The 24,929-nt window shown below is 47.6% G+C and overlaps 1 protein-coding gene across 3 annotated transcripts in view; it reads left to right on the forward strand.

Annotated features, from left to right (window-relative positions):
* Nucleotides 1-24,929, forward strand: part of LOC125927922 (nodal modulator 1) — a 55,721-nt gene that overhangs the window by 5,268 nt on the left and 25,524 nt on the right. For all 3 annotated transcript variants that reach the window (XM_049638318.1, XM_049638320.1, XM_049638319.1), the window contains exons 4-17: nt 1,962-2,062; nt 3,030-3,136; nt 4,952-5,024; nt 7,446-7,598; nt 8,156-8,293; nt 8,629-8,718; nt 11,294-11,399; nt 11,586-11,736; nt 16,324-16,498; nt 18,115-18,256; nt 19,725-19,856; nt 20,870-21,006; nt 22,728-22,815; nt 24,754-24,817. In XM_049638318.1, coding sequence (XP_049494275.1) covers nt 1,962-2,062; nt 3,030-3,136; nt 4,952-5,024; nt 7,446-7,598; nt 8,156-8,293; nt 8,629-8,718; nt 11,294-11,399; nt 11,586-11,736; nt 16,324-16,498; nt 18,115-18,256; nt 19,725-19,856; nt 20,870-21,006; nt 22,728-22,815; nt 24,754-24,817 — 1,657 coding nt within the window. The remainder of the gene's footprint in view (nt 1-1,961; nt 2,063-3,029; nt 3,137-4,951; nt 5,025-7,445; nt 7,599-8,155; nt 8,294-8,628; nt 8,719-11,293; nt 11,400-11,585; nt 11,737-16,323; nt 16,499-18,114; nt 18,257-19,724; nt 19,857-20,869; nt 21,007-22,727; nt 22,816-24,753; nt 24,818-24,929) is intronic.

A 24,929-nucleotide genomic window follows, 5' to 3' on the forward strand; every position in this document is an offset into this window, starting at 1 on the left:
CTTGTGGTCTCTCAAAAATAAATAAAAACATCAAAAAAAAAAAAAAATCACAAGATCTGGCATCCTTGGGCTTTACTGGCTCTGTGACAACCTTGGGTAAGTTACTTCCCCCTGGGTTGGTGTCTTCTCGCTAGGGGGTCAGGAAAGGGCTCACTAGGGGGTCAGGGGAGGGGTTGTAGCTGCCTCATGGCCTGTCTTGGAGATTTAATGGGCTAGTGTGTGTACGTGCTGAGAAAGGCTGGCACATAATTAGTAGGGAATAAATACTTAAAAGCATTCTGCACACATACAGACAAAAGCTCAAAACTTTCCTGATGTGTCTGCCTTGTATCAGAGCTGGAGATGTGGAATGGAATGGGGTTGAGATAAGAAGAGAGGGCTCTGCTTTGTCGTGGCTTCCAAGAGTGGATGTGTGTTTATCCCTGTTCTGTAGCTTGGGGAAGGGGGGGGGGCTGGGGTGCTGGTTGGTTCAGGCCATCTTGCTCCTGAGTTAGAGGAGGAAGAATTTAGTCCCTGCCATCAAAAAGGGTAAAGTGCAGCTCACATGGCCGAGAGCTAGTGTGGCTCTGTGAGGAAAGTTCTTTTCCAGTCCATAGCTGGGGGGGACCTGACCTGTGCCTTCCAGAAAGCCGGAGGTGGAGGAAACCCAGCATAGGACTAAAGCAGAGGTTACAGATTCAGCACGCTGTGGGAGTGTTTTGTTTGAGCCCCCTCCCCTCCTGCCCACTGGTTTCTTCCTCTTGACATTGGTAAAGACGTTCGTCTGTATTACCTGTAGCTTTTGTTCGCTCATTTGATCTCTTTTGTGAGGTGTCTGTTTAAGTCTTTTGTGCATTTTTTACTGGCATCTTCTCTGTGTGTGTGTGTGTGTGTGTAATTCTTTACCCAAAATTCTCCTGATTTTCCCATTTTTTTCTCTACTTACCATTCTACATTCTTCCTAACCTTTTTTTTTTAAGTTTATTTATTTATTTTGAAAGAGAGAACATGTGTGCGGGGGAGGGGCAGAGAGAGAGGGAGACAGAATCCCAAGCAGGCCCCACGCCGTCAGCACAGAGCCTGACACAGGGCTTGAACTCACAGACCGCAAGATCATGACCTGAGCTGAAGTTGGACACTTACCGACTGAGCCACCCGGGCGCCCCTCTTCCTAACCTTTTAAAAGCTTGAACCCTTGTTATGATGACCTCTTCAGTTTTTTTAGACAAAATCAATTAGTTGCTAATACTGGAAATTCTGGAGATAGCACATAAAAATCCAGGTTTCCGTTTTTTTGTGAGAAAGTTGGCATTTGGTGCAAAGTGAGTAGTGGCTTCCCCTTTTCCATTCACCATAGGCCCATGCGGCCTGTCTCCCTGCTTGGTTCCTGTGGGCATTGGAGCTTCCCGTCCCGTTTTGCCGTGGCTGCACTCACGCACTTGGTCAGGGGACAGTTTGGAGGCAGGCTTTTGCAGGTTGAATTGGGGCTCTGTCACTCACAAGCTCTGTGAGTTTGGGGAGGGGGGTCCTTTAACCTTTCCTCGTGTCAGTTTAATAATCAGTTGGAGGCGTTTTTACCCCCTGCTCACGTAGTTGTGAGGAACACATGCACTTAGCTCCGTGTCTGGTCCGTGGTAAGCATCCAGGAACTGAAACGATTTGGTGCGTCCTGAATTGTCACTGAGGCTCTGACATACGGCTCAGCCGAAAGACTGTCATCAAAGCATATCATCCTGCATACGCTGTTTCACCCTGGGGTGGGAACCTGGGTGTCCGGGGAAGAGGTCGGGGGGAGACCTTCCTGCATACCTCCTGGTACCTTTGGAGTTTTAACCCTGCGCGCGTGGTAAGTGCTCAAAAATAAATGAAAGTTAACTGGTAAGAGGTGTTTTGCCCGGGCACATTCACCTTACATCAGCGCTAAACTTGCTGTTGTGTCTCGTATCCTGTTTGTTCCCTCCCCTCCCACCTTCATTTCTCAGAGCCAACAAACGTGGAGCTCTACGTGGACGGCGTCAGCGACATCTGCACAAAGGGCGGGGACATCAACTTTGTGTTCACGGGGTTCTCTGTGAATGGAAAGGTTTGGCTCTGGAAGATTGTTATTTTTAATGGTTGCTCTGTATTATATACTGCGTCCTCTCTTAACCTTCTTTATATGGGGCGAGTAAGCCCACACGGGACCCATAGGTAAGCTTCAGGAGGGTGGAATTTCATGTACAAGGTAGTGGGTGTTTTTCAGGGTCAGATCTAGGTTCCATATCATTCTTCCACAAGGTCGCTTGCGAGGGAATGCCAGGCCATTCCCCTGTAAAGGCTGCTGGCGAATAACTGCTAGGGCTGGCCTTTCGTAGGGATGAGGACAGGAAGAACGGAGGCCCCAGGCCGGGTGGCATCTTGTCCTCACTCAGGGAAACCCAAGCTGGCCTCTTCCAGACAGGATTTGCGTTTGCTTTGGCCCCTCCCCCAGGGGCTGTCTCAGTAAACTGGATTCTCTGAGAGTTTTCTGGGCCTCCCTGGTCGTGCGAATTTGGAGTGCTAACCTGTGCAAATGGCAGCTTCGAGCTCAGATTCTCAGGGGAGTTTTTTTTCTCCCTCCATCTGGCACCAAGGTTGACACGTGCAGATTTCTTTGCTGTCCTTTTCTTCCTGGCGGGTTCATTTCTCCTTTACCTTTACACCGAGAGTGAGGCGCTCACCCTTGGATGAGGCAAGGTGGTCCTGGTTTCATGTGTGAATTTCTTGCTAGGGAGGAGGATCATGGATATTGTTTTCTTTCTCTATAGAGACTGTAGAATAATGGTGTCTCTTTGGCTGATGGTGTCTTAGATACAGTGAAGCAAAGTATTATTTCCCTGTTACTACTCCCTCTCTCAGCCCCTCAGCTCTCCTTGGGAAGGGTCTCCGTGACTGTCTAATCTTTGTAAAGGAGGCTTGACCCCAGGAAGGATATAAGCTCCATGAGGGGGGGACATGAACGGGCCGGCAGTTCTGCTGAGTGGAGAGAGCTTTGCACCTGGCTTCAGTCCTGACCTCCTTCTCCTCACCAGGTTCTCAGCAAAGGGCAGCCCCTGGGCCCCGCAGGAGTTCAGGTGTCTCTGAGAAACACGGGGACCGAAGCGAAGATCCAGTCCACCGTGACCCAGCCTGGTGGAAAGTGAGTTGTGCCCGTGTCATCCTGCCTCACGGAGAGGGGGTGCTGTTACTGGGGCTGGAGGAGCTTCAGGTATAGGGGGTCCTGGGTTTAAATCCTGGTTTGGACTCTTCAGGCAAGTTCAAACCCTTTGTCTGTGAAAGAAGTCATCTGACTTCTCTCCTCCAGCACTGAGGAGATGAGTTAAGGTCTCTACAGTCCCTCCGGCACTGCCTGGCACGTAGTAGGCCTTCATTTAACAGCTGTGGCTGGCTCTGGAGCCTGAAAACCTGGGTTTGAGTCCTTGTTCTCCCACTTACTGGGTTTGGTCCCAGACAAGTTACTTAATACCTTTGGGCCTTAGTTTTCTCATTTATAAGTGATGGTGGTGGTGGAACCCACCTCCCAAGGTTATTAGGAAGATTAAATTAATATTTTTATTTCAAACTGCCTGGTGTGGAATATATGCTTAATCGTGTTAGCTCCATATAGATTTGCTCTATTATGATTTTTAAAAAATCATTTCATCACTATTACATGAAAATTATTTTGTAGTTTGAAGCGACAACTATTTAAATTAACCTTGTTGAGTCAGATTTAAAGCCATTTATTTAATGGATCTATGTCGTCAAGTTGTAAGTGTTAACAGATGTGCCAAGATTAATTCAGAATAGTTCCAACTGATAATTTTGAAAGCATTCAAATCATTACTCCTTCAGTATACAAAACCAACTTAACTGCAAATTAGAAGTTGATAATGAATCTGTCGGTAAGCTATCCAGTTTCTAAGTGAGGGTTGTCGAAATTATTTTTCAGTCTGGGGATAACGTTTACTTCTACTTGATTGAAGCCTGCTGGGGGAGGCGGGGCTTCCATTTTCTCTAGACTAGTAGTAGTTTGCTTTTGACCTCGCTGGGAAAAGTGACCTGAACTTGTTGAATCTCATTCCTCTGCACTTACCTAAAACAGTGATCTTACCCTGCAGAAGTAGAGGTTAAATCTCACTAATTGCAAAATCCAGTAGTCATTTCCATTTTACTATAGCAAAGTAGCAAAATACCACCACAGGAGAAGAAATTAGGTGGATTTTTGATCGTCCATTTCACTAGAGTTAGCCCTCTCGTCGTCTGGGCTTTGCGCTTTGAAAGGTTAAATATATCAGAATCCTGCTGGTGGCCTTCCCAGCCTCATCTCCTGTCACTCTGGGGCTGGTTTGCCTACAGCTACCTAACTGGTCTTTGTCAGCACCTGATTTCATCACAGTAGTTTGTGCAAGAGCCCGGAACGCCTTTTACCCTGTTTCTGCTAACACATCTAAACTCTCTGGCACAGGATTCAAAGCTTGCTGTCATTTGCCCTACCAGTGTCGTCAGCATCATCTTGTGTTAGCGATGGCTTCAGCCTGTCGGATCTGTTCTCTCTTCTTTACACAGGACTCCTCCCTTCCCACTTCTGTTCCTTTGGCACCCCTTCCCTTCTCTATGCCTATTCCTGCCTAACGCCTCTGTCAAAATGCACTTGCAAGTTCTGTGACTGATCCCTGGCTAAGCCACAGTGACTGGTTCTCAGATCAGAAATCCTTGGGGTTTAGGAGAAACCTAAAACCTCCTTCCTGTCAGCCCACAGAACACCTGTTCTTATATACACGAAGTACTCAATAAGTGCTCCCTGATGTGATTTGTACAGTGAAGGATTGAATTTTGTTTATGCTCATTTAACCAGCTAATGGCCAGTTTGTGATAATTCGAACATTATTTTCTAGTGCTTCCAATACTAGTCATAAATTAGTATACTTGGGTTGTTTTGAAAGAAAGTTTATTGGCTCTTTGTATGTCTTAGGTTTGCATTTTTTAAAGTTCTTCCTGGAGATTATGAAATTCTTGCAACTCATCCAACCTGGGCATTGAAGGAGGTGAGTATTTCATTTATGTTGATAGCTGTGCCAGCAGTGTTCTGGTTTGGGGACAAACGTACGGATTTCAGTTCAAGGTATGAAATGGGTTTATGGTTTTTCTGGAAGTAGATGAAAAATGACAGTGCTACTGATTGGTTTGGTGGTATTTATAAGATAAGACTCAGTGTAGCAGATGTTGCTTATGTTGCTTTTGGTTTTAGGTGACAATATTGCCTTCCTTCTGTGAAATAGGTCTGCTATTAACTGTAGCTATTTTAAGCTGAATCAACACCAGAAGGACCCGATTAGATTTATTTGTTGTTCTTTTTCCAGCCTGAAACAGCAATCTATAAATACACTTAACATTTTAGAAACCTGTTGTACGTGTGCCCAAGGAGAATATAAAAGAATGTTTATTGCAATTTTGCTTGTAATAGCAAAATATCGTAAGCAACCTTGATGTCCTTTAGGTGGAGAGTGGTTTCATCACACAGTAGAATTCTGTTGGACGGCAAAAATGAATGAACCAGAGCTACGTAGATCGATAGGAGTACATTTAGAAACATAAAGTTTGGGGCTCCTGGGTGGCTCAGTTTGTTAAGCATCCGACTTCGGCTCAGGTCATGATCTCGCGGTCTGTGAGTTCGAGCCCCGCGTTGGGCTCTGTGCTAACAGCTGAGAGCCTGGAGCCTGCTTTGGGTTCTGTGTCTCCCTCTCTCTCTGCCCCTCCCCTGCTCGCTCTCTCTTTCTCTCTCTCTCAAAAATAAATGTTAAAAAAAAAAACATAAAGTAAAAAAAAAACATAAAGTTGAGGGAAAACGGCAAGTAGCTGAAGGTAAGGAAACACAGTATTGTTTAGATAGTCGTGACAAACATTCAGGGTACTTCTCATGTAGACAAAGCCTGAAGCTGTGTTTGGGAATGGCAGACACCGAGTCCGTGGTGACATTGACATCCATAGAGGGAGGCAGGTGGGGGTTTGGAGGTACGCAAGGTCCTGAATTTTGTTTCTGCTTTTATTTCTTCAGCTGGTTAGAGTGTATATACAGGTGTTCTTTAGGGTAGTCTTCATATCTTTTTGTTTGATGGAAATCGTTCGTAGTAAAAGATCAAAAAAAGGAAGAAACAGACAAGGTGAGCTTTTGTAATCTGTGGAAAAACAAGTTGAAGAAGGATCTAAAGGACATTTCATCGTGTTAACTTTTATACTAGTTTTGAGACTGTGTCTCATTTTTTTTTTAATTCTTTTTTCTTTAACATTTATTTATTTTTGAGAGACAGACAGAGCCTGAGTCGGGGAGGGGCAGAGAGAGAGAGGGAGACACAGAATCTGAAGCAAGATCCAGGCTCTGAGCTGTCAGCCCAGAGCCTGATGCGGGGCTTGAATTCATGGACCGCGGCTCGAACCCATGAACCGTCAGATCATGACCTGAGCCGAAGTTGGACGCTTAGCCAACTGAGCCACCCATGTGCCCCGAGACTGTGTCTCATTCTTGCAAAAGAACCATCAGAATCATTATTTCTGTTTTTATTGAAAAGGTTTTATGCATGTATAACAGATAGTAGGGTTTCACACCTAGACTTCTCTGTATACTGTTCATGCCTGCCAGTTTTCAGGGTTTTAAAAAGGTTTTGTTTAAAACTCATGGCTTAAAAAAAAAAACAAAAAAAAACAACTCATGGCTTATACATTCTGATTAGGATAAGTTTTAAGGCTTACATTGTTAATTGTATGCATAAAGGAATTTGAGTTTATTAATATAAAATTGTGTTTCGAAGTAGGGTATGCTGCTAAACATCAGGATAAGGAGTGCCCTTGGGGGGTAGTGCCTTGGAAATGAGCGTGAGGAGGCTTCTGGGTGCTGGTTCCATTCTGTTGGTGGGTGCTAGTCACAGGGTGTGTTCAGTTTGTGAAAAATCACTGTGCTGTACACCTCGAACGCGTGTGTTTTCTCCGTGTAAATTGTGCTTTGGCAGACAGCTTTAAAAATGCATGTATCTGCACCAATAAATACGGAAAAAAAAGTAAAGTGTGCTCATTTAAAAAAATTGGAGCAGATAGAACAGCATGGTAGCAGGAGTGATAACAGAGGTGGACAATTTGGAAGGTGGAAAAATGTGAAAAAGTAAAATGTTACCATGCCAAGGAAATCATTCTTTTGAGCACAGTAGAGAGATAGAGAGCAAGTAGGGAAGGGGCGGAGAGAGAGGGAGACAGAGAATCCCAACCAGGCTCCGTGCTGTCAGCACAGAGCCTGATTCGGGGCTCAGACTCACGAACTGTGAGATCACAACCTGAGCCGAAACCAGGAGTCCAGAGGCTTAACTGGCTGGGCCACCCAGGTGCCCCCTGTGACTGTTTTAGCTGAAGCACGTCTTCCTGTTGTTGAACATCCTGAGGGGTTGTTGCTTGGGAAGTTAAACTCCCCTCTTCCATAGGCGAGCACCACCGTGCGGGTGACCAATTCCAACGCCCACGCCGCCAGCCCCCTCATCGTAGCCGGCTACAATGTGTCTGGGTCAGTCCGCAGCGACGGGGAGCCCATGAAAGGGGTGAAGTTCCTTCTCTTCTCATCTGTAGTATCCAAAGAGGTAAGTAAAGAAAAGTGGACAACAGACAAACTTGTGGGCGGGGCTGCGGGCTTACAGACCAAGAACACACTGCTGAAAATGTAGCTCAAGGTGGATGTATTGTCTCAACGTTTAAGAACACTGTGTTTCTCGGTTGACTCCCGAGAAGCTGAGTGGCTTTGATAGGAGTGGACTATGTCAGAAAGTGCACAGGCCCTGAAATCAGTCCGACCCAGGTGCAGACCAGTCCCCACCCTGCGTCTTGCTGGCTGTGTGGGCCGGCCACTTCGACTCCCTGTGCTACATTTTCTTGTTGAGAGTGGTGACCCGTCATTTATGAAGACACTCATGTCATTTTTTTCCAAGGAGACTGTGCCAATTTTTAACTTCTCACCTTGAGTGTAAAAAAGTCCGTGTTCCTTTTATCTCCAGTACTATGCCCTGGATTTCAGAAATACATATCTCGTGACATAAAACTTAGAAAAATTTTCCAATAGCATGGCCATTTGCTGATGACCAGAGCACATAAGTGGAAAAGGAAGTCATTTTCACCCTCCCTCCCCCCACCCTTGGCACAGGATGTCCTGGGCTGCAACATCTCACCAGTGCCCGGCTTCCAGCCCCAAGACGAGAGTCTGGTGTATTTGTGCTTTGTGGTCTCCAAAGAAGATGGCTCCTTCTCCTTCTATTCCTTGCCAAGTGGGGACTACACTGTGGTGAGTGGAGGAGATTTGCGTCTGGGAATCTATGGGACTCTTACAACGCAGCAAGAATCAATGCCATTTGGGTGTTAAAAGGAATAAATGATTGACCTGCAGTTTCATGACCATTTTATGTAGTGTAATTATTTAAGACGAGATTCTGACCCTTTGGTAATAAATAGCTGGAAAAAGTTTGGGCCTTCCTCTTTTAAGATCGGCAACAGGATTAATATTTTGTCTCTCAGCTCGCCTCAAACCCCTTGTCATTTGTGGCCTGTTGGGTCAGTTATTAATATTGATGGTTGAATCTTGTTGTTGGCCCTTGGTAATGAACAGACCATTCCTTCTAGATCCCCTTCTATAGAGGAGAGAGGATCACCTTTGATGTTGCTCCTTCTAGACGTGACTTTACAGTGGAACACGACAGCCTGAAAATTGAGGTAAGACCTGCCTGCCTTCTGGAGGGACAGGTGTCCAAGTTGCCCACCCTGGGCACAGGCGTTGCAAACGTGTTTAAGAATAAACAACCAGTATTGTATCTGTAAGGGCTAGGCTGCTGGGAAAAACAGAATCTGGTGCTCTGTTCCAGTTTAGCCTGGGATCCACTCTCAGTAATTTCCTCATCTGAGAAAATTGGAGCCTGAGTTATAGCTACTTTGTGCCATGAGATGTATTTAGTGTGTGCCAGTGCCAGACGATTCAGGTACTGTCACAGGGGTGGGGGTACAGTGGGGACCTAATGAGACACAAAATTCTGTTCTTTCAGACCTCAGTGGCTCTGATAGGTAAATTCACTAGTGTATCAGAAGGTGATAAGTGTTGTGTAGAAGAATGAAGCAAGAAGGAGGTGACACACTGAGACGGGTTGGGGTCTTCCAGGGTGCCCTTGGAAGTCCTCACCGTGAGGGTGGTGTTTGAGCAACAACCTGAGGGGAAAGAGGCAGGGTGGGAAGTGTTTGAGACGGGGGGAGTGGCAGGTGCAAAGGTCCTGAGGCCGAAGTGTGCCTAGAGGGTTTGAGGAACTCCAAGGAGGCCTGGGTGGCTGGGATGGAGGGCGTGGGGAAGGGAGAGATGACAGGGCAGAGAGCTCAGGACCTGGCGGGCCAGTGAGGTTCTGAGCAGAGGGGAGGTGTGATTCCTCAGGCTGTCATGTTGAGGAGAGGTTGCAAGGGGCAAGGTGGAAGTGAGGGAGGGGTTAGTTAGGAGGCTGTGGCCATGAACCAGGTGGGAGCTGAGAGTTTGGACTGCAGGGAGGGGGTGAGTGAGAGGTGACAAACTCCCTAGATCCTAAAATAGGTGGTAAATGTGTTTTCCATCACATTTTATGTTTAATTACAGAAGTAGATAATGGTTACTGTAGAAAATTTGCTAGATAGAGCAGATCCCCAAAGAAAATAGTGGTCTCCAAAAACGGACCTCCCAGTGTTACAGTTATTGAAAAAATTAGATTTTAATCACTTTCTTTTAATGTTACATTTGAAAGTACTATGTTAAAGTAGCTTAAATTGGTAGGAGCTAGCTTTTAGGTCACATGCTCAGTGGGGTTCTGACTGCTTTTTAAGATTCCGTAAAGCACTTGATTGTTTTGTGCACGCCGGAGTAGGCAGGGGGTGAGGAGATGTCCTTGCTTTTGCTTCAGGGGGCTGGCAGAGAAGGATGGGGCAGGTGAGCGGGGAAGGACATTCCCAGATCTCAACCAAATGCAAGTTTTTGAACACATGAATAAAATTTCAGGGTGCGGCCTATGAGCTGCATGAGGTCAGGAGCCATCAGAGCGTTATTCTTTATTCCTACTGTGATTTAGTGCCTGGCACATAGTAGGTGTCTCGTACAAGTAGCTGTTGGGTGAATATAGGGATCAGTATGTGGATAAACCACATCTTGTTGGAAGGATCAAGAGGGGCTTCCTGAATTTTAAAAAAGCCATTTTATTTGAAATTCTCTCAAACGCTCTTGTATGTATGCATGCATGCGTGCCTTCATTCATTCAGGAGCGATTTATTGAGTGCCTACTATATACCAGCTGACTAAGAAAAGGTCCCTATGTTCATGGAGCTTGCATTCAATAGGAGGTGGACAAACAATAAGAAATCAAACAAGGTCACTTCAGATAGTGGTAAAAATCTGACGAAGCTAATGAAACAGTTTAGCGTGATAGATGGTGACCGGCCCTGGCAGGAGGCAGGGCCCCTGAGATGGGATGGACAGACAGTCAGCGAAGGCCTCTCGGACAGAGGTGCTAACGGTTTGAGCCCAAACCTGAGTGGTGAGAAGGAGAGGCCTCCGCCCCGATCTCCACGTGTGGGAAAGAGTGATCCAGGCCGAGAGAGTAGCTGGTGTAACAGGCCCACGTGAGGCGTGCCTGCCATGCCCAAATGTGGTCAGCTTGAGGCCCCAGAGATCAGGGGGGCTGGAACAGAGCGACTCCAGGGAGAGCAAAGCCATGGCACTCACGAGCGGGGGCACAGACACGTGTAAACCAAGCATGGGGTATGGCAAATGAGGAAGGTGGCCCAGGTGGAGGCAACAAGGCCATGAATCCGGGTTGTGGTGGGAAGAGACTGGCGGGGGTGGGATGCAGAGAACAGATAGGTGTCGGAGTGTGGGGAGGGGTCCCAGGTACGCTGGGGCTTGAGGTTGGGAGACTGGAGGGTGGTGCGGTTCAGCGGAACAGGGGGCATTTGGAGGGGAGGAGGCAGCTGGGAGCAAGGGTGGGGGGCTCTCTCAAGTTTGACTCCGTGAGCTTTAACTGGAGGAGTAAACTTCTAGATCTTTGTCGTTCAGTTATTTGACAGACATCAACGTGTTGGGAATGTAAGAAAGCAGGTGGACCCCGGGGAAAGCACAGCAGTGTGGGAGCAGTGTGAGTTGGGGGGGCCGGGAGGGGCCTGGCTGGCACACGGGGCTCCCACATGGGCGGCTGGGCTGAGCGGTGGCATCGCTGACTGGTGGCGTGAGTGAACCAGGGGGGCTCTTGCGCTCAGGCACCTGCAGACCTTGTTCTTCATCTTCCAGCCCGTGTTCCACGTCATGGGATTCTCAGTCACCGGGAGGGTCTTGAATGGACCCGAAGGAGAAGGTGTTCCGGAGGCAGTGGTCACTCTGAATAACCAGATCAAAGGTCAGCAGATGCGTTGGCCCCCGGGACTGTTTGCCAGGGCTGGTTTTTGGTCACAGAGAGAAATGGAAAGGAAACCATCTTAAAGACTGTGAAAACATGCCAGCTTTTTGTCTCAAGCATTCTCGTGGAGACGGAGCGGATATACGGTTGTTTTTGGCTCATCTTTTGCATGTTCTTGTTTTATAGTCAAAACAAAAGCCGATGGCTCATTCCGCCTGGAGAACATCACGACTGGGACATACACCATCCACGCTCAGAAAGAGCACCTCTACTTTGAAACTGTCACCATCAAAATTGCGCCTAACACACCTCAGCTGGCTGACATCATTGCAACAGGGTAAGGTCATTGTGTTTCTTTTTGGAAGTACCAGCATGGATGTTCGCAGCCATGGGAGAACAGAATTACCTTTAATCTGACTGTGTGTTTCTGCCAAGGATCCACATCGGGTTTTAGACACCTGCGAGAAATCCAGGCTGGCATTCTTAGATTAGTGCTGGGCCGCCTGGGGGGCTCAGCCAGTTGAGCGTCTGACTCTTGATGTTGGCTCAGGTCATGATCCTGGGGTCATGGGATCGAGCCCCGCATGGGGTTTCGTGCTGAGCCTGGAGCCTGCTTGGGATTCTCTGTCTCTGCCCCGCTCCCCCACTCTCTGCTGTCTCTAAAATAAAATGAAGAAAAAAAAAATCCAAAAAGGTTAGTGCTAAGTTTTATAAACTAAAGGTACTTCTATGTAGATACTTAAGGAAAATTGTTTTGCTTCGAAGTTAAAATGTGTCTAAGTTAGAAGAAGATCTCTCATGTCTGACTCCACATCTCCAAGACCTTCCATGGCTTAACTCTTGAGGACTTTGGAAGATAGTACAGTTGCTTGGGAAAAGTTTGTCATAAGATGCTTTCGGTCGCTGTCAGAGTTCTTCCTCCTTTGTTGTACCTACCTTGAGCACGTGAGGGGACATCCGGTGGTTGAATTTGTGCAGTTCTGTCCTGTAGTGATGCAACGTAGTACAGAGAACCCTGGAGTCAGACATCGGGTCCTTGTCTCCCCTGCGTGGAATGTCTAGCCTGGGCTGCCACCATCTGTGTCTGAGACAGCAGCAATGCTCACTGAACCGTGGCTTGAATGAAGCGGGGCAGGGTCTCCCAGGGGAGAGGCAACTTGAGCAAAGGCTTGGTGTGTCTGGGCAGGACGAGGAGAGTGACGAGGCCGGAGGGGCAGATCTCAGAGGACGTCTTCACACTCCCACTGGAAGAACGGGGTTTTCTCTACCAGGGGTCTGGCGGCCAGTGATCGATTTTGAGCATGGAGGGTGACACGGGTTAGGTTTTCATGTTCACTGAGGCACTCCGGCGGCCGTGTTGGAGGGTGGCTGTGAAGGGGACAAGACTGGGGCACAGGTGGCGTGAAAACAGACTTGCTGAAGGCTCACCTTACAGGGAAATCAGGAACAGGTTGGAAAAGTATTTAGGGGTTCACGGTTTGAGAAGCAGGATGGCTGTGGGCAGGGCAGAGGAACCCCTCAGGTGACAAGGGTTCAGTCGTGGCCTCTGGATCTGTAGTACCACTAGGTGGAGCTCTTCACTAGGTGCCCGGATAGATGGTAATTCGGGGAGACGGGGCCAGGCGGCCGCCAGCAACTTAGATGTGTAAGAGCAGGTAACAGTAGACCAAAAATGGAATGCTGGTGTTTGAGGGGCGGCCTCGGGAAGATCCAGGCAACGGGGTTTAAGTATGCGGTGGTACCTGACGGTCAGGGAGGCCCCAGAGCTGAGCCCTGAAAGCACAGTGCATTGGCTTGGTCACTGAGGAGGCCACGGTGATGTTTTCTGTAGACAGGTGGGGGTCAAAGTCAGAGGTTCTGTGGCATCTGGGAGACAAGTACATCGCCAGTGGAACCCGGTACTTCTGTCCCTATTGCGCTAGAGCTCAGAAAATCATTTTGGATTCATGCCCTTCCTCCTTTTCTTTCATAAACATTTTTGGGCAACTACTCAGGGTGAGACCCTGTGATAAAGACTGGGTGTGTAACAGTGAACCAAACTAGCAAGACGGAGATGGGGCTTTCGTCTTCCTGGGGAGACAGGCTCGAGCCTGAGTAACTTGTGGTAGTAAGTTCCAGTAGGTGTGCAGGGAAGGGGGCCGGGGCCCAGAGAGGACCCTCACTGGGTCACTGAGACCCGGGGGGACTAACAGTTAGCTAAGTGAGGCTTCCCAGACAGCAGGAACGGTGTGTTCCAAGGCCCAGAGGGGTGGGAGAGGAGCCTTCTGGAAGGTGGCCAGCGTGGCTGGAGGCAGCTGGCGAGGTTAGAGAGCCTGAAGTAGGCTGTGGAGGTGGGCTCTTCTCCCCACCCGTGATGGGAAGCTGTTGAAGCGTTTTTGGCAAGGAAGCAGTATGGATCAGGGCATTTAGAATAGATGTTTTTTCTCCTGCTCTGGCCGCTCTGTGGAAGAGGGATGGCAGGGAACCCACAGTATCCGTGGAGGGACTCGACAGGAAACGGTGACAGTTGTCGGGAGGGGATAGGGTGGTGGCAGGTCCAGGGTACCGGCAGGGGAGGACAGGAAGTAGATGCCTTTGTCAGATAATGTGGGGAGGGGGTCGGCAGACTGGTGCTGTCGGGGTCCCAGATTTCTTTTTTGAGCAACTGTGTAGATGGAGGAGGTGCTGTTCACGGAGATGGGGATGATATTCGTATTTATTTTTTTCTTTAAAGTGGAGTATTTGGGTCGAAAGAGAGAAAAACGACATTTGTCGAGCATCTTTCGAAAAACTCATTTTCCTTTTGGGCCAAAATAACACATTTGCCCTTTAATTCGTTCATGTATCTTATTTAAAAAACAATTCCCAATTTATTTGAGAAGGAAATGCCTTGACTTCTGTCCAAGTGACTATGAGAATATAATTATCTTGTAATGCATCAAAATCATCAGTTTCTGAATAAACGTATTCACCTCTGATGAATTTGTTGACACAAATCAATTTTTGAGGGCTTCAGTGTAACACAACACTGTCCTATTTAGTTTTTTTTTTTTTTTTAGTTTATTTTTTTTAAACTAAAGCCAATGTGCATTTGAGGTTTGGGGTAACTGGATAGTTATCTTTGAGACTATGAGCTAAAACAGGTGGGATGGGTAAAATATTTAAAACTTTGAGAGACAAGAGGTTCAATTTAGAACAAAAAAGTGACGTTACCCATGACACGTATATAAATTAAGACATCATGAAAGGTCCTTAAGAACAACTCACCAATTCGGGCACGTGGGTGGCCCAGTAGGTAGGTGTCTACCTCTTTGGTTTCAGCTCGGGTCACGATCTCACAGTTCATGGGATCGAGCCCCCTTGTTGGGCTCCTTGCTGGCAGTGTGGAGCCTGCTTGGGATTCTGTCTGTCCTCTCTCTGCCCCTCCCCCTGCTCGTGCTCTTGCTTGCATGCACGCTCTCTCTGTCATAATAAATAAACACTAAAAAAAGGAAGAAAATAGCTCACCCATATCCCCTTCCTGTCCTTTTACTCTCAAAGTGCCCAGTTGGGGAGAGTGAGAACCAAAATGTGTGCCTTTAACTCTAGATCAGAGGCCTGCACACTTCCTGTGTAAAGGGCCAGAGAATGAATATGGTGGGCTTCACGGGCCATACGGCCTCTATGACGAAACCCACCATGGCCAATTCATGAATGACTGGCGTGGCTGTGTTCCAGTTAATCTTTATTTAGCACGCTGAAATTGGAGGTTCGTATGATTTTTGTGGGTCAAACTATTCTTTTGATTTTTCCGCCTCTCTTTTAACCCTTCAGAAGTATGGAAGTAAAAGTGTGAACACCCTTCTTAGCCCACCGTCCATCCAGAAACAGGCAGCTGACTGGATTTGGCACGTGGGCCCCTGCTCTAGATTGTGAGCTCATGTGGCAGGCTGGTCACTTCACTCTGCAGGCACGACTGGCTTGTCACCGTTCTTAGACCGTACACACAGCTTCCCACTGTGCTGTTTTCTGCCATTTTTTATTTGCAGCGGGTGGGCGTTCCGACGTCGTGTGTACTCCGTAATTACCCAGCATCGAATCCAACTTACTCTCTTTCTGTCAAAAGTAGCAACTGACTTTTACTTAAAGTGATCCATTAGGATTAGAAAATACAACCTTTAGTCAGCCGAAGATCCAACTGGAGCCTCCAGCCCTGTGCATTATTACACTTCAACACATCAACTGACTGAGAAACGAAGACCGTCACTGTGCAGGATGATGGTCTTGGTTGGTCTTCAGCAGCGAAGGGCCGCGCCTTTCACGCGCTTCTCCAGGGACACTTCGCAGCACTTAACACGCTGCTCACTTAGAGCCTCCAGTGTGAGTCATTACCTGAATAGGGCCTTTCAGTTAGAAGTCGCTTTGGTGGCTCCTGGAGTTCTATTTTGGCTTTGTAATTTTTTTTTAATTTAATTACCTTTTCTGTTCACATCTCCCCAGTTGCTTTTATCCACGAACTGTATGGAATGACAGGCGAGGAAGGCGTCTTTGATGACGCCGCCCCGTTTTGTGGCCCGGGCAATGCCACAGCGTCAGGCTCCTCACAGCTCTTGCGTGTAAGCCCAGCCCACGTCCTCAGTCCGAGGCTGTTCCGCCATCGATGATCCGCTTTACCCGAAACATTTTTATCATCCGCAGATTTTCTGAAAATGGCTTCCTCGGTGGGGGATTGCCCCATCCTGGGCTCCCACTGTGCCTTTTCCCGTACACAGAAAGGGGTTCAGTCTTCCCGCCAAAGGTTGTTTTTTGAGACCGCAGTCATTTAGGCTGCTTTTCTGTCTCTTTCTTAAGGTTAAACTAGTCCTGGGGACCGGGGCAGGAAGAGGGATGTGCAGTTGGGGTTGGTAAGTGCCTCTCCTGTCACAACTGAATTCTCATGCCGGAATGGGTGGTCCCCTTCTTACAGGTTCAGTGTCTGTGGCCAGATATCAATCACTCGCCTCCCTGACACTGTCAAGCAGATGAGCAAATACAAAGCTGTCCTGTCATCTCAAGACAAGGACAAGTCTTTGGTCACTGTGGAGACGGATGCTCGTGGATCATTTTGTTTTAAAGCAAAGCCAGGGACCTACAAAGTCCAGGTATGATGAGTTTTGTTTTGTTTGAGATATTCGATATTTTACTTAAGGTATTTAAGGTATTCAGTGATTTTTAGCAGGATTATCATTAGCCGGAATGGAGTTACAGAAGGAGCGTTTCTGTCCCCAGTTTCTTATTTGAAGTCTTTACGTTCCTGCATGTCACAGTAGAGCCCGATGGGCACCCAGTATGAAAATGATACTCAGGCGTCTCTTTTTTCCAGTCCCGATGTTTGTCAGGAGTTACTTTCAGGCTGCCGATCACACCTGCACCTTCCTAGGCTTCTGGCTGCTATAGACTAGCCGTAAGTCCCACAGGAGATCAACATTAACCCTTTACTGATGGCAGGTCCACAGTGCATGGCTTCTGGCCCCCGAGGCCAACGTGGAGCTTGTGTTTTTCCACCTCACCCTGAATACCATCTGATTTCTCCATCGAGGCAGGCACAGAAGCTGGGGACACCTGGCCTGTGGCCTCACCGAGGGGGGTGAAGGCCTCAGCACAGGACGGTAGGCAAGAGGTGGACAGAGCCAGGGGTCAGCACACTGTGCCTTTCAGTGCCACGGCCCTGCTCATGGGGAAGGCTGAGTCCCCGGGCAGCTCGGGCTCTTGTCTGTCCAGTCAGCTGCTGCTCTTCTGCCCTGAAGAAGGGCAGGTGAGGTGAGGGAGAGGGCTGGGAAGGGTCCCTCTGAGACTGTGCTCTCCCCCAGAGCAGGCAGACTCCCCTCCCTGAGGAGATGGGGTGGGAGGAGAGTGGTTTCCCTGCTTCCGCTAAACAGTGTGGTGTGAGTACTTAGCCCCTTTGCCAGTCAGCCAGCTCTTGTGAAGTTGGCCACATTGACAGGCCTTTGGAAGCCCTTTCGAAGCATAAGGGACTTGCCAAGGAAGGGCAACTTGGGGAGGTAGACTTCACTAGGGATGAAATAGCTGCCCACTGGACTCTTCCCCAGTCCTTCTTCTTAGCTCAGGCGTCCAGAAGAAAAGGCCTCACTCTGCCAGGAGCTCATCCACATAGCGTTGACAAGTTCATAGCTTATGTCATGAGTGACCTCAAGCCAGAAGGTTCTGGGCTTTAATGTAGTTCCCCCCACCCCCCCGGGTACTGGTGACAGCTGTGCGCCTCTTTGGAGTCCCGCCAGATACACCTTTGTGTACGGCTGAAGGCTAGTTCTTTTGTATCTGATTAGAAATGTGTGTTCTTGGGGCTCCTGGGTGGCTCAGTCAGTTAAGCATCCGACTTCAGCTCAGGTCATGATCTTACAGTTTGTGAGTTCGAGCCCCGTGTCGGGCTCTGTGCTGACAGCTCGTAGCCTGGAGCCTGCTTCCGATTCTGTGTCTCCTCCTCTCTCTGCCCCTCCCCAACTTGTGCTCTGTCTCTCTATGTCTCTCAGAAAATAAATAAATGTAAAAAAAACAAACATTAAAAAAAAAAAAGAAATGTGTGTTCTTTCCATGGCCTGTTTGAGGATTTGTTGTGATTATAAAACTCAGCCTAGAAGTGGACCTTTGTCCTTCAAAGTACTTAGCCTTGGGCCCAGGTGAATGTTCTGGTGCCCTGCAGGCCGGGGGAGCCGCAGCCTTGATGCAGACACTGACGTTGTCCTGTGTGTTCCCACAGGTGATGGTCCCTGAGGTGGAGACCAGAGCGGGGCTGACCTTGAAACCCCAGACGTTTCCTCTTACTGTGACCAATAGGCCCGTGATGGACGTGGCCTTTGTACAGTTCTTGGCATCGGTTTCTGGGAAAGTCTCTTGTTTGGGTAAGATGTCATTTGAAAGCAAGAACAGAGAGCTTCAAAGGAGTAGGCAGTTAGAAGTGGGATTTTGGTGAACTGTTCCTTGTTGGATAGTGTAAAAGGTGGATCCATATTGTGTTCGATTCTTTCTAAGTGCCACACGGCGTCACCAGAAACATTTCTCTTGGAGCATTTCTGCTTTGGCTCCTAAAAGAACACGGGGTTTCTTGCCCAGCTCTTTCACTTACCAGCTGTGAGACAGTAAGCACTTACTCGACCAGCCTGTTTTTCTTCTGTAGCATGGAAACATTAACAGCTCTCAGAGGGTTTTATTTTTAATTTTTTTTTTTTTTCAACGTTTTTTATTTATTGTTGGGACAGAGAGAGACAGAGCATGAACGGGGGAGGGGCAGAGAGAGAGGGAGACACAGAATCGGAAACAGGCTCCAGGCTCCGAGCCATCAGCCCAGAGCCTGACGCGGGGCTCGAACTCACAGACCGCGAGATCGTGACCTGGCTGAAGTCGGACGCTTAACCGACTGTGCCACCCAGGCGCCCCAACTCTCAGAGGGTTTTAAATATGGTCATGTCAGGCTGTGTGGCACAGATGTTAAGAATGTGGACTCTGAAACCAGGCTTGTGGGCTTGAACCCTCACTGTGTGACCTGCAGCAAGTTACTTAACCTCTCTGTGCTTTGAGTCTCTCCTCCGTTATATGGAGATAATAACAGTACCTGCCTCGGAGGGTTGTTGTGAGGCTCAAATGAGCTAGCACATGGAGAGCCTGTGCGAGTTTCTGGAACACAGTAAGAGTCATGCCAATCTTTGCTGTCACAGGTGATGTTATGATGATAAAGGGCCCAGTTCTGTGCCATTCAGTAAAGTTCCTTGATCTTTGTTCCTTTTGAGAGAGGAAGACAGAGAGAGAGAGAGAGAGACAGAATGTGAGCAGGGGAGGGGCAGAGAGAGAGACACACACACACAGAATCTGAAGCAGGCTCCAGGCTCTGAGCTGTCAGTACAGAGCCCGACGTGGGGCTCGAACCCACGAACCACAAGATCACGACCTGAGCCGAAGTTGGACGCTTAACCGCCTGAGCCACCCAGGCACCCCAGATCTTTCTTGCTGGTTTTCTGTCTTCTTCTGGTGCTCCATAAATATCACTTCCCCTCTTTCACCTCGCGTCTGCTTTAGTAGGTGCCCTGTGACACTCTTCCCTCTCCTGGTCTTCTGTGCCTTGCATGGGGGTACTCAGCAAGTGATGGGTCGCTTTCAACCTCGGTGGCTTCTTTATGTGGTACTAATGACCTGCAAGGTGGAGGGGGAGATGTCCTGGAATCAAGGAGACCCGTCCTGGCTTTGAAGGAGCCCTGCTGGCCTTGCCCTTCAGGAGGTAAATGGTGGCCAGCGGCACACAGAGGTGGAGGGTTCAAACCTGTGCTGGCGTTGGTGAGGGCAGCCAAGTGAAGCCTTCCTATCTTTTCTCTGCAGACACCTGTGGTGACCTGCTAGTGACACTGCAGTCCCTGAGCCGCCAGGGCGAGAAGCGGAGCCTCCAGCTGTCCGGCAAGGTCAACTCAATGACTTTTACCTTTGACAACGTGCTTCCGGGAAAATACAAAAGTAAGAACCATAGGCACCAGCTTGTGGCCTTCACGTACTTCCTGTCTTTCTAAAATTTCTAAAACCCAGCTCTCAAATTGCATCCCAGCTATATACCTTTACTTGTTTAACTTTTCTTTGCCCCTTGACCTTGCACGTGCGTTGTTTAGCAATGGATGATTGTGTAAGAATTGATGTTCCTTCCATGCATAACTACCACCTTGTCAGGACAACCCACACACTTCTTCCGTTTTGGAAGGGGGCCCTCATTCATGCTGTTTTCACTCTAAATGCCAGAACAGAGCGCATGAAATATTTCCAGTGATGTATTCTACTACTCAGCAGCTGTGTGACCATGGCAGGTTACTTGATCTCCCTGAGACTCTGTTTCCTCTGCTAAAATAGGAGTAATACAGCCTTTCTGTAGAGTGCGAAACAAAATGAAATATAGTTTGTTCGGTGCCTGGCCAACATTGGTTCCCTTTTCCCTGCAGTTTGAAAACTCCATTGCCTATATTTCTGCTTCTTCAAAGCTCAACTTGGAGCTGGTGGCAATGAATAACTTATAAAGTAATCTTTTTTTTCTGGGAAATTGTTTTCTATTATATCAAGTTTTGGCAGACTATGGCAATGGGGGTCACTTGCCTATTTTTATAAAGTTTTATTCAAACACAGCCACACCCATTTGCTTACGTATCATCTATAGCTGCTCATATGCTATGAAGGCAGAGTTGAATATTTGACTGCCTGACCTGCAAAGTGGAAAATACTTTCTGGCTTTTCCAGAAAAAGTTTGTTGATCCCTAAATATTTTTACTTATAAGTGTGATCTTGAATTATTGTCAGTTTCTTTCTTGTTGACGTTAATGACCGTTGGTTTCATTTTCTCTTTAGTACTCAGTTGTTCTGAGCACGACTAGCTGTGTGTGTGTGTGTCTGCACGTACACATTTAAAAAAATTAAGTCATTACAGTTTTTGTTGAGGGAGGTGATATGCTCTATGCCCACATGTGTCTGTGTTGTGGCTTTTCCAGTGAGCATCATGCATGAAGATTGGTGCTGGAAGAACAAGAGTCTGGAGGTGGAGGTTCTGGAAGACGATGTGTCCACGATTGAATTTAGGCAGACGGGCTATATGCTGAGATGTTCCCTTTCTCACGCAATCACTCTGGTATGAATGGCTTGTGGGGATTCTCTTCTTTGGAGGGTCCTTTGGAAAGCAGGAAGGACCAGCATGCCAAGAATATTATAACCATAGTTAAGTCAGATTTACTTTTCTGCCCCTTGATTCTCCCCCTTATTTGGGAAAGCCTAGTCAGGAAGCTTTGTTTAAAGTCCCTTAGCAGAAGGATGCCTTGATTTGGGAGATTTTCTTGTCCTAGACCCACATTAAATTCTAACTTTAATTAGTGATTTGGGAAAGCCATTGATGTCGTGTAAAGTGTATTGATTTTGTAGCCCTCGGATCATAATGTCCACTTCTCAGTGTTGTAATGAAGTTTAAGTAAACCTCTTATGTATTTGGTTTCCTTGGTGAACACTACTATTGTTATTATGATTATTTTAATATTTATTTTTGAGAGAGAGAGAAAGGCAGAGCGTGAGCGGGGGAGGGATAGAGAGAGAGGGAAACCCAGAATCCAAAGCAGGCTCCAGGCTCTGAGCTGGCAGCACAGACCCCGAGGTGGGCCTCGAACTCACGGACCGCGAGGTCATGACCTGAGCCGAAGTCGGACGCTTAACCGACTGAGCCACCCAGGTGCCCCAGTACTGCCAGTGTTAATAATAAGTACAGCTGAGTCAGTTTCTCTAGTATGTTCTAGTGCAAAAGACAGAGCTGCTAACATCTTACTGTCTTGTTGAGGTAGCTCCCTGATAGGCAGTGTACCACCTGGGTTTCAGGAAGGAGAACGTGTGTAGGACTGTCTAGGTCCATTCATGAATTTTATAGACCTTTCTGGCTTCAGACAGTGGCAGATGTCATTGTCAGGTTCCAGTGGAGAAACTGAGGCAAACGACAGTGAAGCGATTGCTTACTTTAGACACGTGGAGGGATTGCCGCTCGTGTCTCCAGGTCCTGTGGACTATTCTAACTGCTACAAATGCTCAAGAAGCAGTGCTGTCCAGGAGATGGGTTAGCTGATGCCCAGTTGAGAGCAGGTGGTACACATTTAGGAAATTGTTCCTTCCCTTAAACCCTCCAGCAGGTTTCCCTTTCCCTTAGGATGAGATCCACATTCCTTCACGATGGCCTTTCCCTAGCCCAGACCTCCTCCTTATCTCTCCACCTTGCTCCCTGGGCATTGGCACACCAGCCTTTGCCGCTTCTGCACCAGGCTGGTTTCCTCCTCTGGGTCTTTGCACACATGTTTTCCTCCGCCTGCAACTGCGTCTTCCCTGGAAATGCACATGGTTGGTTTCCTCTCATCATTCAGGCTGTAGCCATAATGTTACCTGCTGAGGAGAGGGCCTGCCCTGAGCCCAGCAAGCTGAAAAGTTTCTGCTGTGATCATGCTTTAGCCTGCTTTCCTGGTCATTTTCCCCACCTCTCCATTACTATTAGCCGCAATCTAATTTCTTTATTGACCACAATGGATTTTCTGTCTTCCCGTATTAGAACGTAAGCCCCTTGAGAGCAGGAGCCGTGTCCGCCACCAGGACCCGGCCCTGGGTCTGTCACATAGCAGGTGCTCAATAAATATTAGTTGATTGAGTGAAAAAGAGCATGTTTTTGTGGGAAGTTTTTGAAGGTTTTTAATTTTCCTGTAGAGCCCAACTGCTCAAATGATTAATGGGTAAAACAGATGACTGGTTCAGAAACAGAAATATTATTAATCATCTTGGTGTCTCCGTCTCCCCTAGTAAGTCATTGTATTGGCTTTGGTCCCTTAGGAATTTTATCAGGATGGAAATGGACCTGAGAACGTGGGGATTTATAACCTCTCCAAAGGAGTCAACCGATTCTGCCTGTCCAAGCCTGGTGAGTCTGGAAGGATTGATGGGCTCTGAGTCAGAGAAATGGAAAGGCACCTGAGGATCATTGTGAAGGGCTTTTTTTTTCCTACCGTGGTTCTTTGTGTATCAGGCTATTGATTTTGGTTGTGGTTAGTGTACCCCTGTGTTTCCGTCTCTTTCCTCTGGAGGGAGTGCTGTTTTTACAGAGAGAATTAGAGCTGGGAGCTAGAGAGTGTTCCTGGTCTCCTTGGGTTTGAGTTAGGTAGAGACCACTAGGTCATTGCCCCTTGAAAAATACTACACCATTGGGCAGTGATCTCTCCTTAAAAGTGATCTTTTTAAGATAGAATTTGGACCATCTCACACCTTGCTTAAAATCCTTCGGTGGCTTCTCTCCGTTTTTACCAACTGTACTGAGATACAATTTGCAGACCATAAACCTCACCCGTTTACAACGTACGAGGATTTTTAGTAAACGTACCGAATTATGCGACCATACACAAAATCTAGCGTAGAACATTTTCATCTTGGAAGAAGCATCCTTCATGCATGTTTACAGTTAATCTCTGCCCCCAGCAACAGGCAGCCACTCCTCTGTGTTGTCTCTGTGGATTGGCCTTTTTTTGGACATTACTTACAAGCGAGGTCCTGCCATACCGGTATTTGGGCTGGCTCCTTTCACTTAGCCTGGTTTCGAGTCCTCGTGTCTTGAAGTTCATGTCGGAGCAGGTGTTAGTGGATTGTAGCTTTCCCTTACTGGATCCCATTGTGTGGATAGTTCACACTTTGTGTGTGCGTTCACCAGTGTGTGGCTGTCATGAACCATGTTGCTGTGAACATATGTGTACAAGTCTTTATGTGCACATCTGTTTTCCTCTCTTCTGGGTTAGAGGCCCAGGGGTGGAATTGCTGGACTATATGGTCAGTTGATGTTTCCTTGTCTAAGAAGCTGCCGGACTGTTTCCTGAAGGGGCCCCATGTGCCAGTTGGTACTCTAGCCAGCAGTGCATGGTGGTTCCTGTTTGCCCACATGTTCACACCATTCGTTACTTTCCTCTTTGATTTTAGCCATCCTGGTGGGTATAAAGTGGCATCTCATTGTGGCTTTACTTTGCCTCTTCCTAGTGGGTAATTCAGTGACTTCTCTCGGTTCCCAAGGTGAAATACAAAGTCTTCTCCGCTGTCTACTCATACTTAGCACAACACCTGGCTTATAGTAGGTGCTGGTGCTCTGTCAGTATTTGTAGGATGAAAGAATAAAGCGAATGGAGAAATCTAAGCATTTTTTCCTGCTGGTTATTGCGCAGGGGGTTCCTCAGTGTGATGAAAACAGCAGAGGCAGTTTGAACTAATTTCAGGTTTTTGTAGGAAGAATGTCCAAAAGGTTGGTTAATGATCATTTGGGGGAATAAATTGTTAGACTTTGCTCCTTTCTGAAACTGACAGTATTCCTCTGGCAAACTACTTACACCCCTAACCTGAGTGTTTCCCTATACAGGCTCGTGGCATTAACGTGTTCTCTGTGATTGTTTTGTAAATTTTTGGGCTTTGCTCTGTGCCCTGTTTTAGGAATATTTCTAGGAGGGTGGTCAGGCTGTGGTTATCTTTTGGATCTTTAATAGAATCTGTTAAGTGGAAAATTCTCGTTCTCATCTGCAGTGGAAATGTACTTCCTGTTCCTTCTGCACGGCCCTGTTGGCTCGGTTTGTGCAGATTAAACCAGTGTGAGTTGTTCAATTATGGAAAATGAAATCCTGAGCTTGTGAGGGGCCATTAAATGGACTGGGTCGTTGGAAAGAAGCTGTCACAGGCAGCAGAAAAGGCCTTTCTGATCCCATCATTGCCCATCTGCTGTGTGCTGTGTATTCAAGTGAGAGGCACTGCCTTTGGATTTCAGATGTTGGAAGCGCTCAGTGTCACAGACACTCTCCTCTGAAAATGACTTTTGCTTTCCCGGCTGCAGGTGTATACAAGGTGACCCCCCGCTCCTGCCACCGGTTTGAGCAAGCATTCTACACCTATGACACGTAAGCTGGGTCTTCCCTGCCCCATGGTGTTTGTGAGCCTTCTCTGGGGTCAAGTGAGTGTGTGTCTTTTCTTGAGTTCTTTCTGGAAGACAAAAGGATTTTTTTTTTTTTT

This window comes from Panthera uncia, chromosome E3 (genome assembly GCF_023721935.1).
Source record: "Panthera uncia isolate 11264 chromosome E3, Puncia_PCG_1.0, whole genome shotgun sequence".
Taxonomy (NCBI): Eukaryota; Metazoa; Chordata; class Mammalia; order Carnivora; family Felidae; genus Panthera; species Panthera uncia.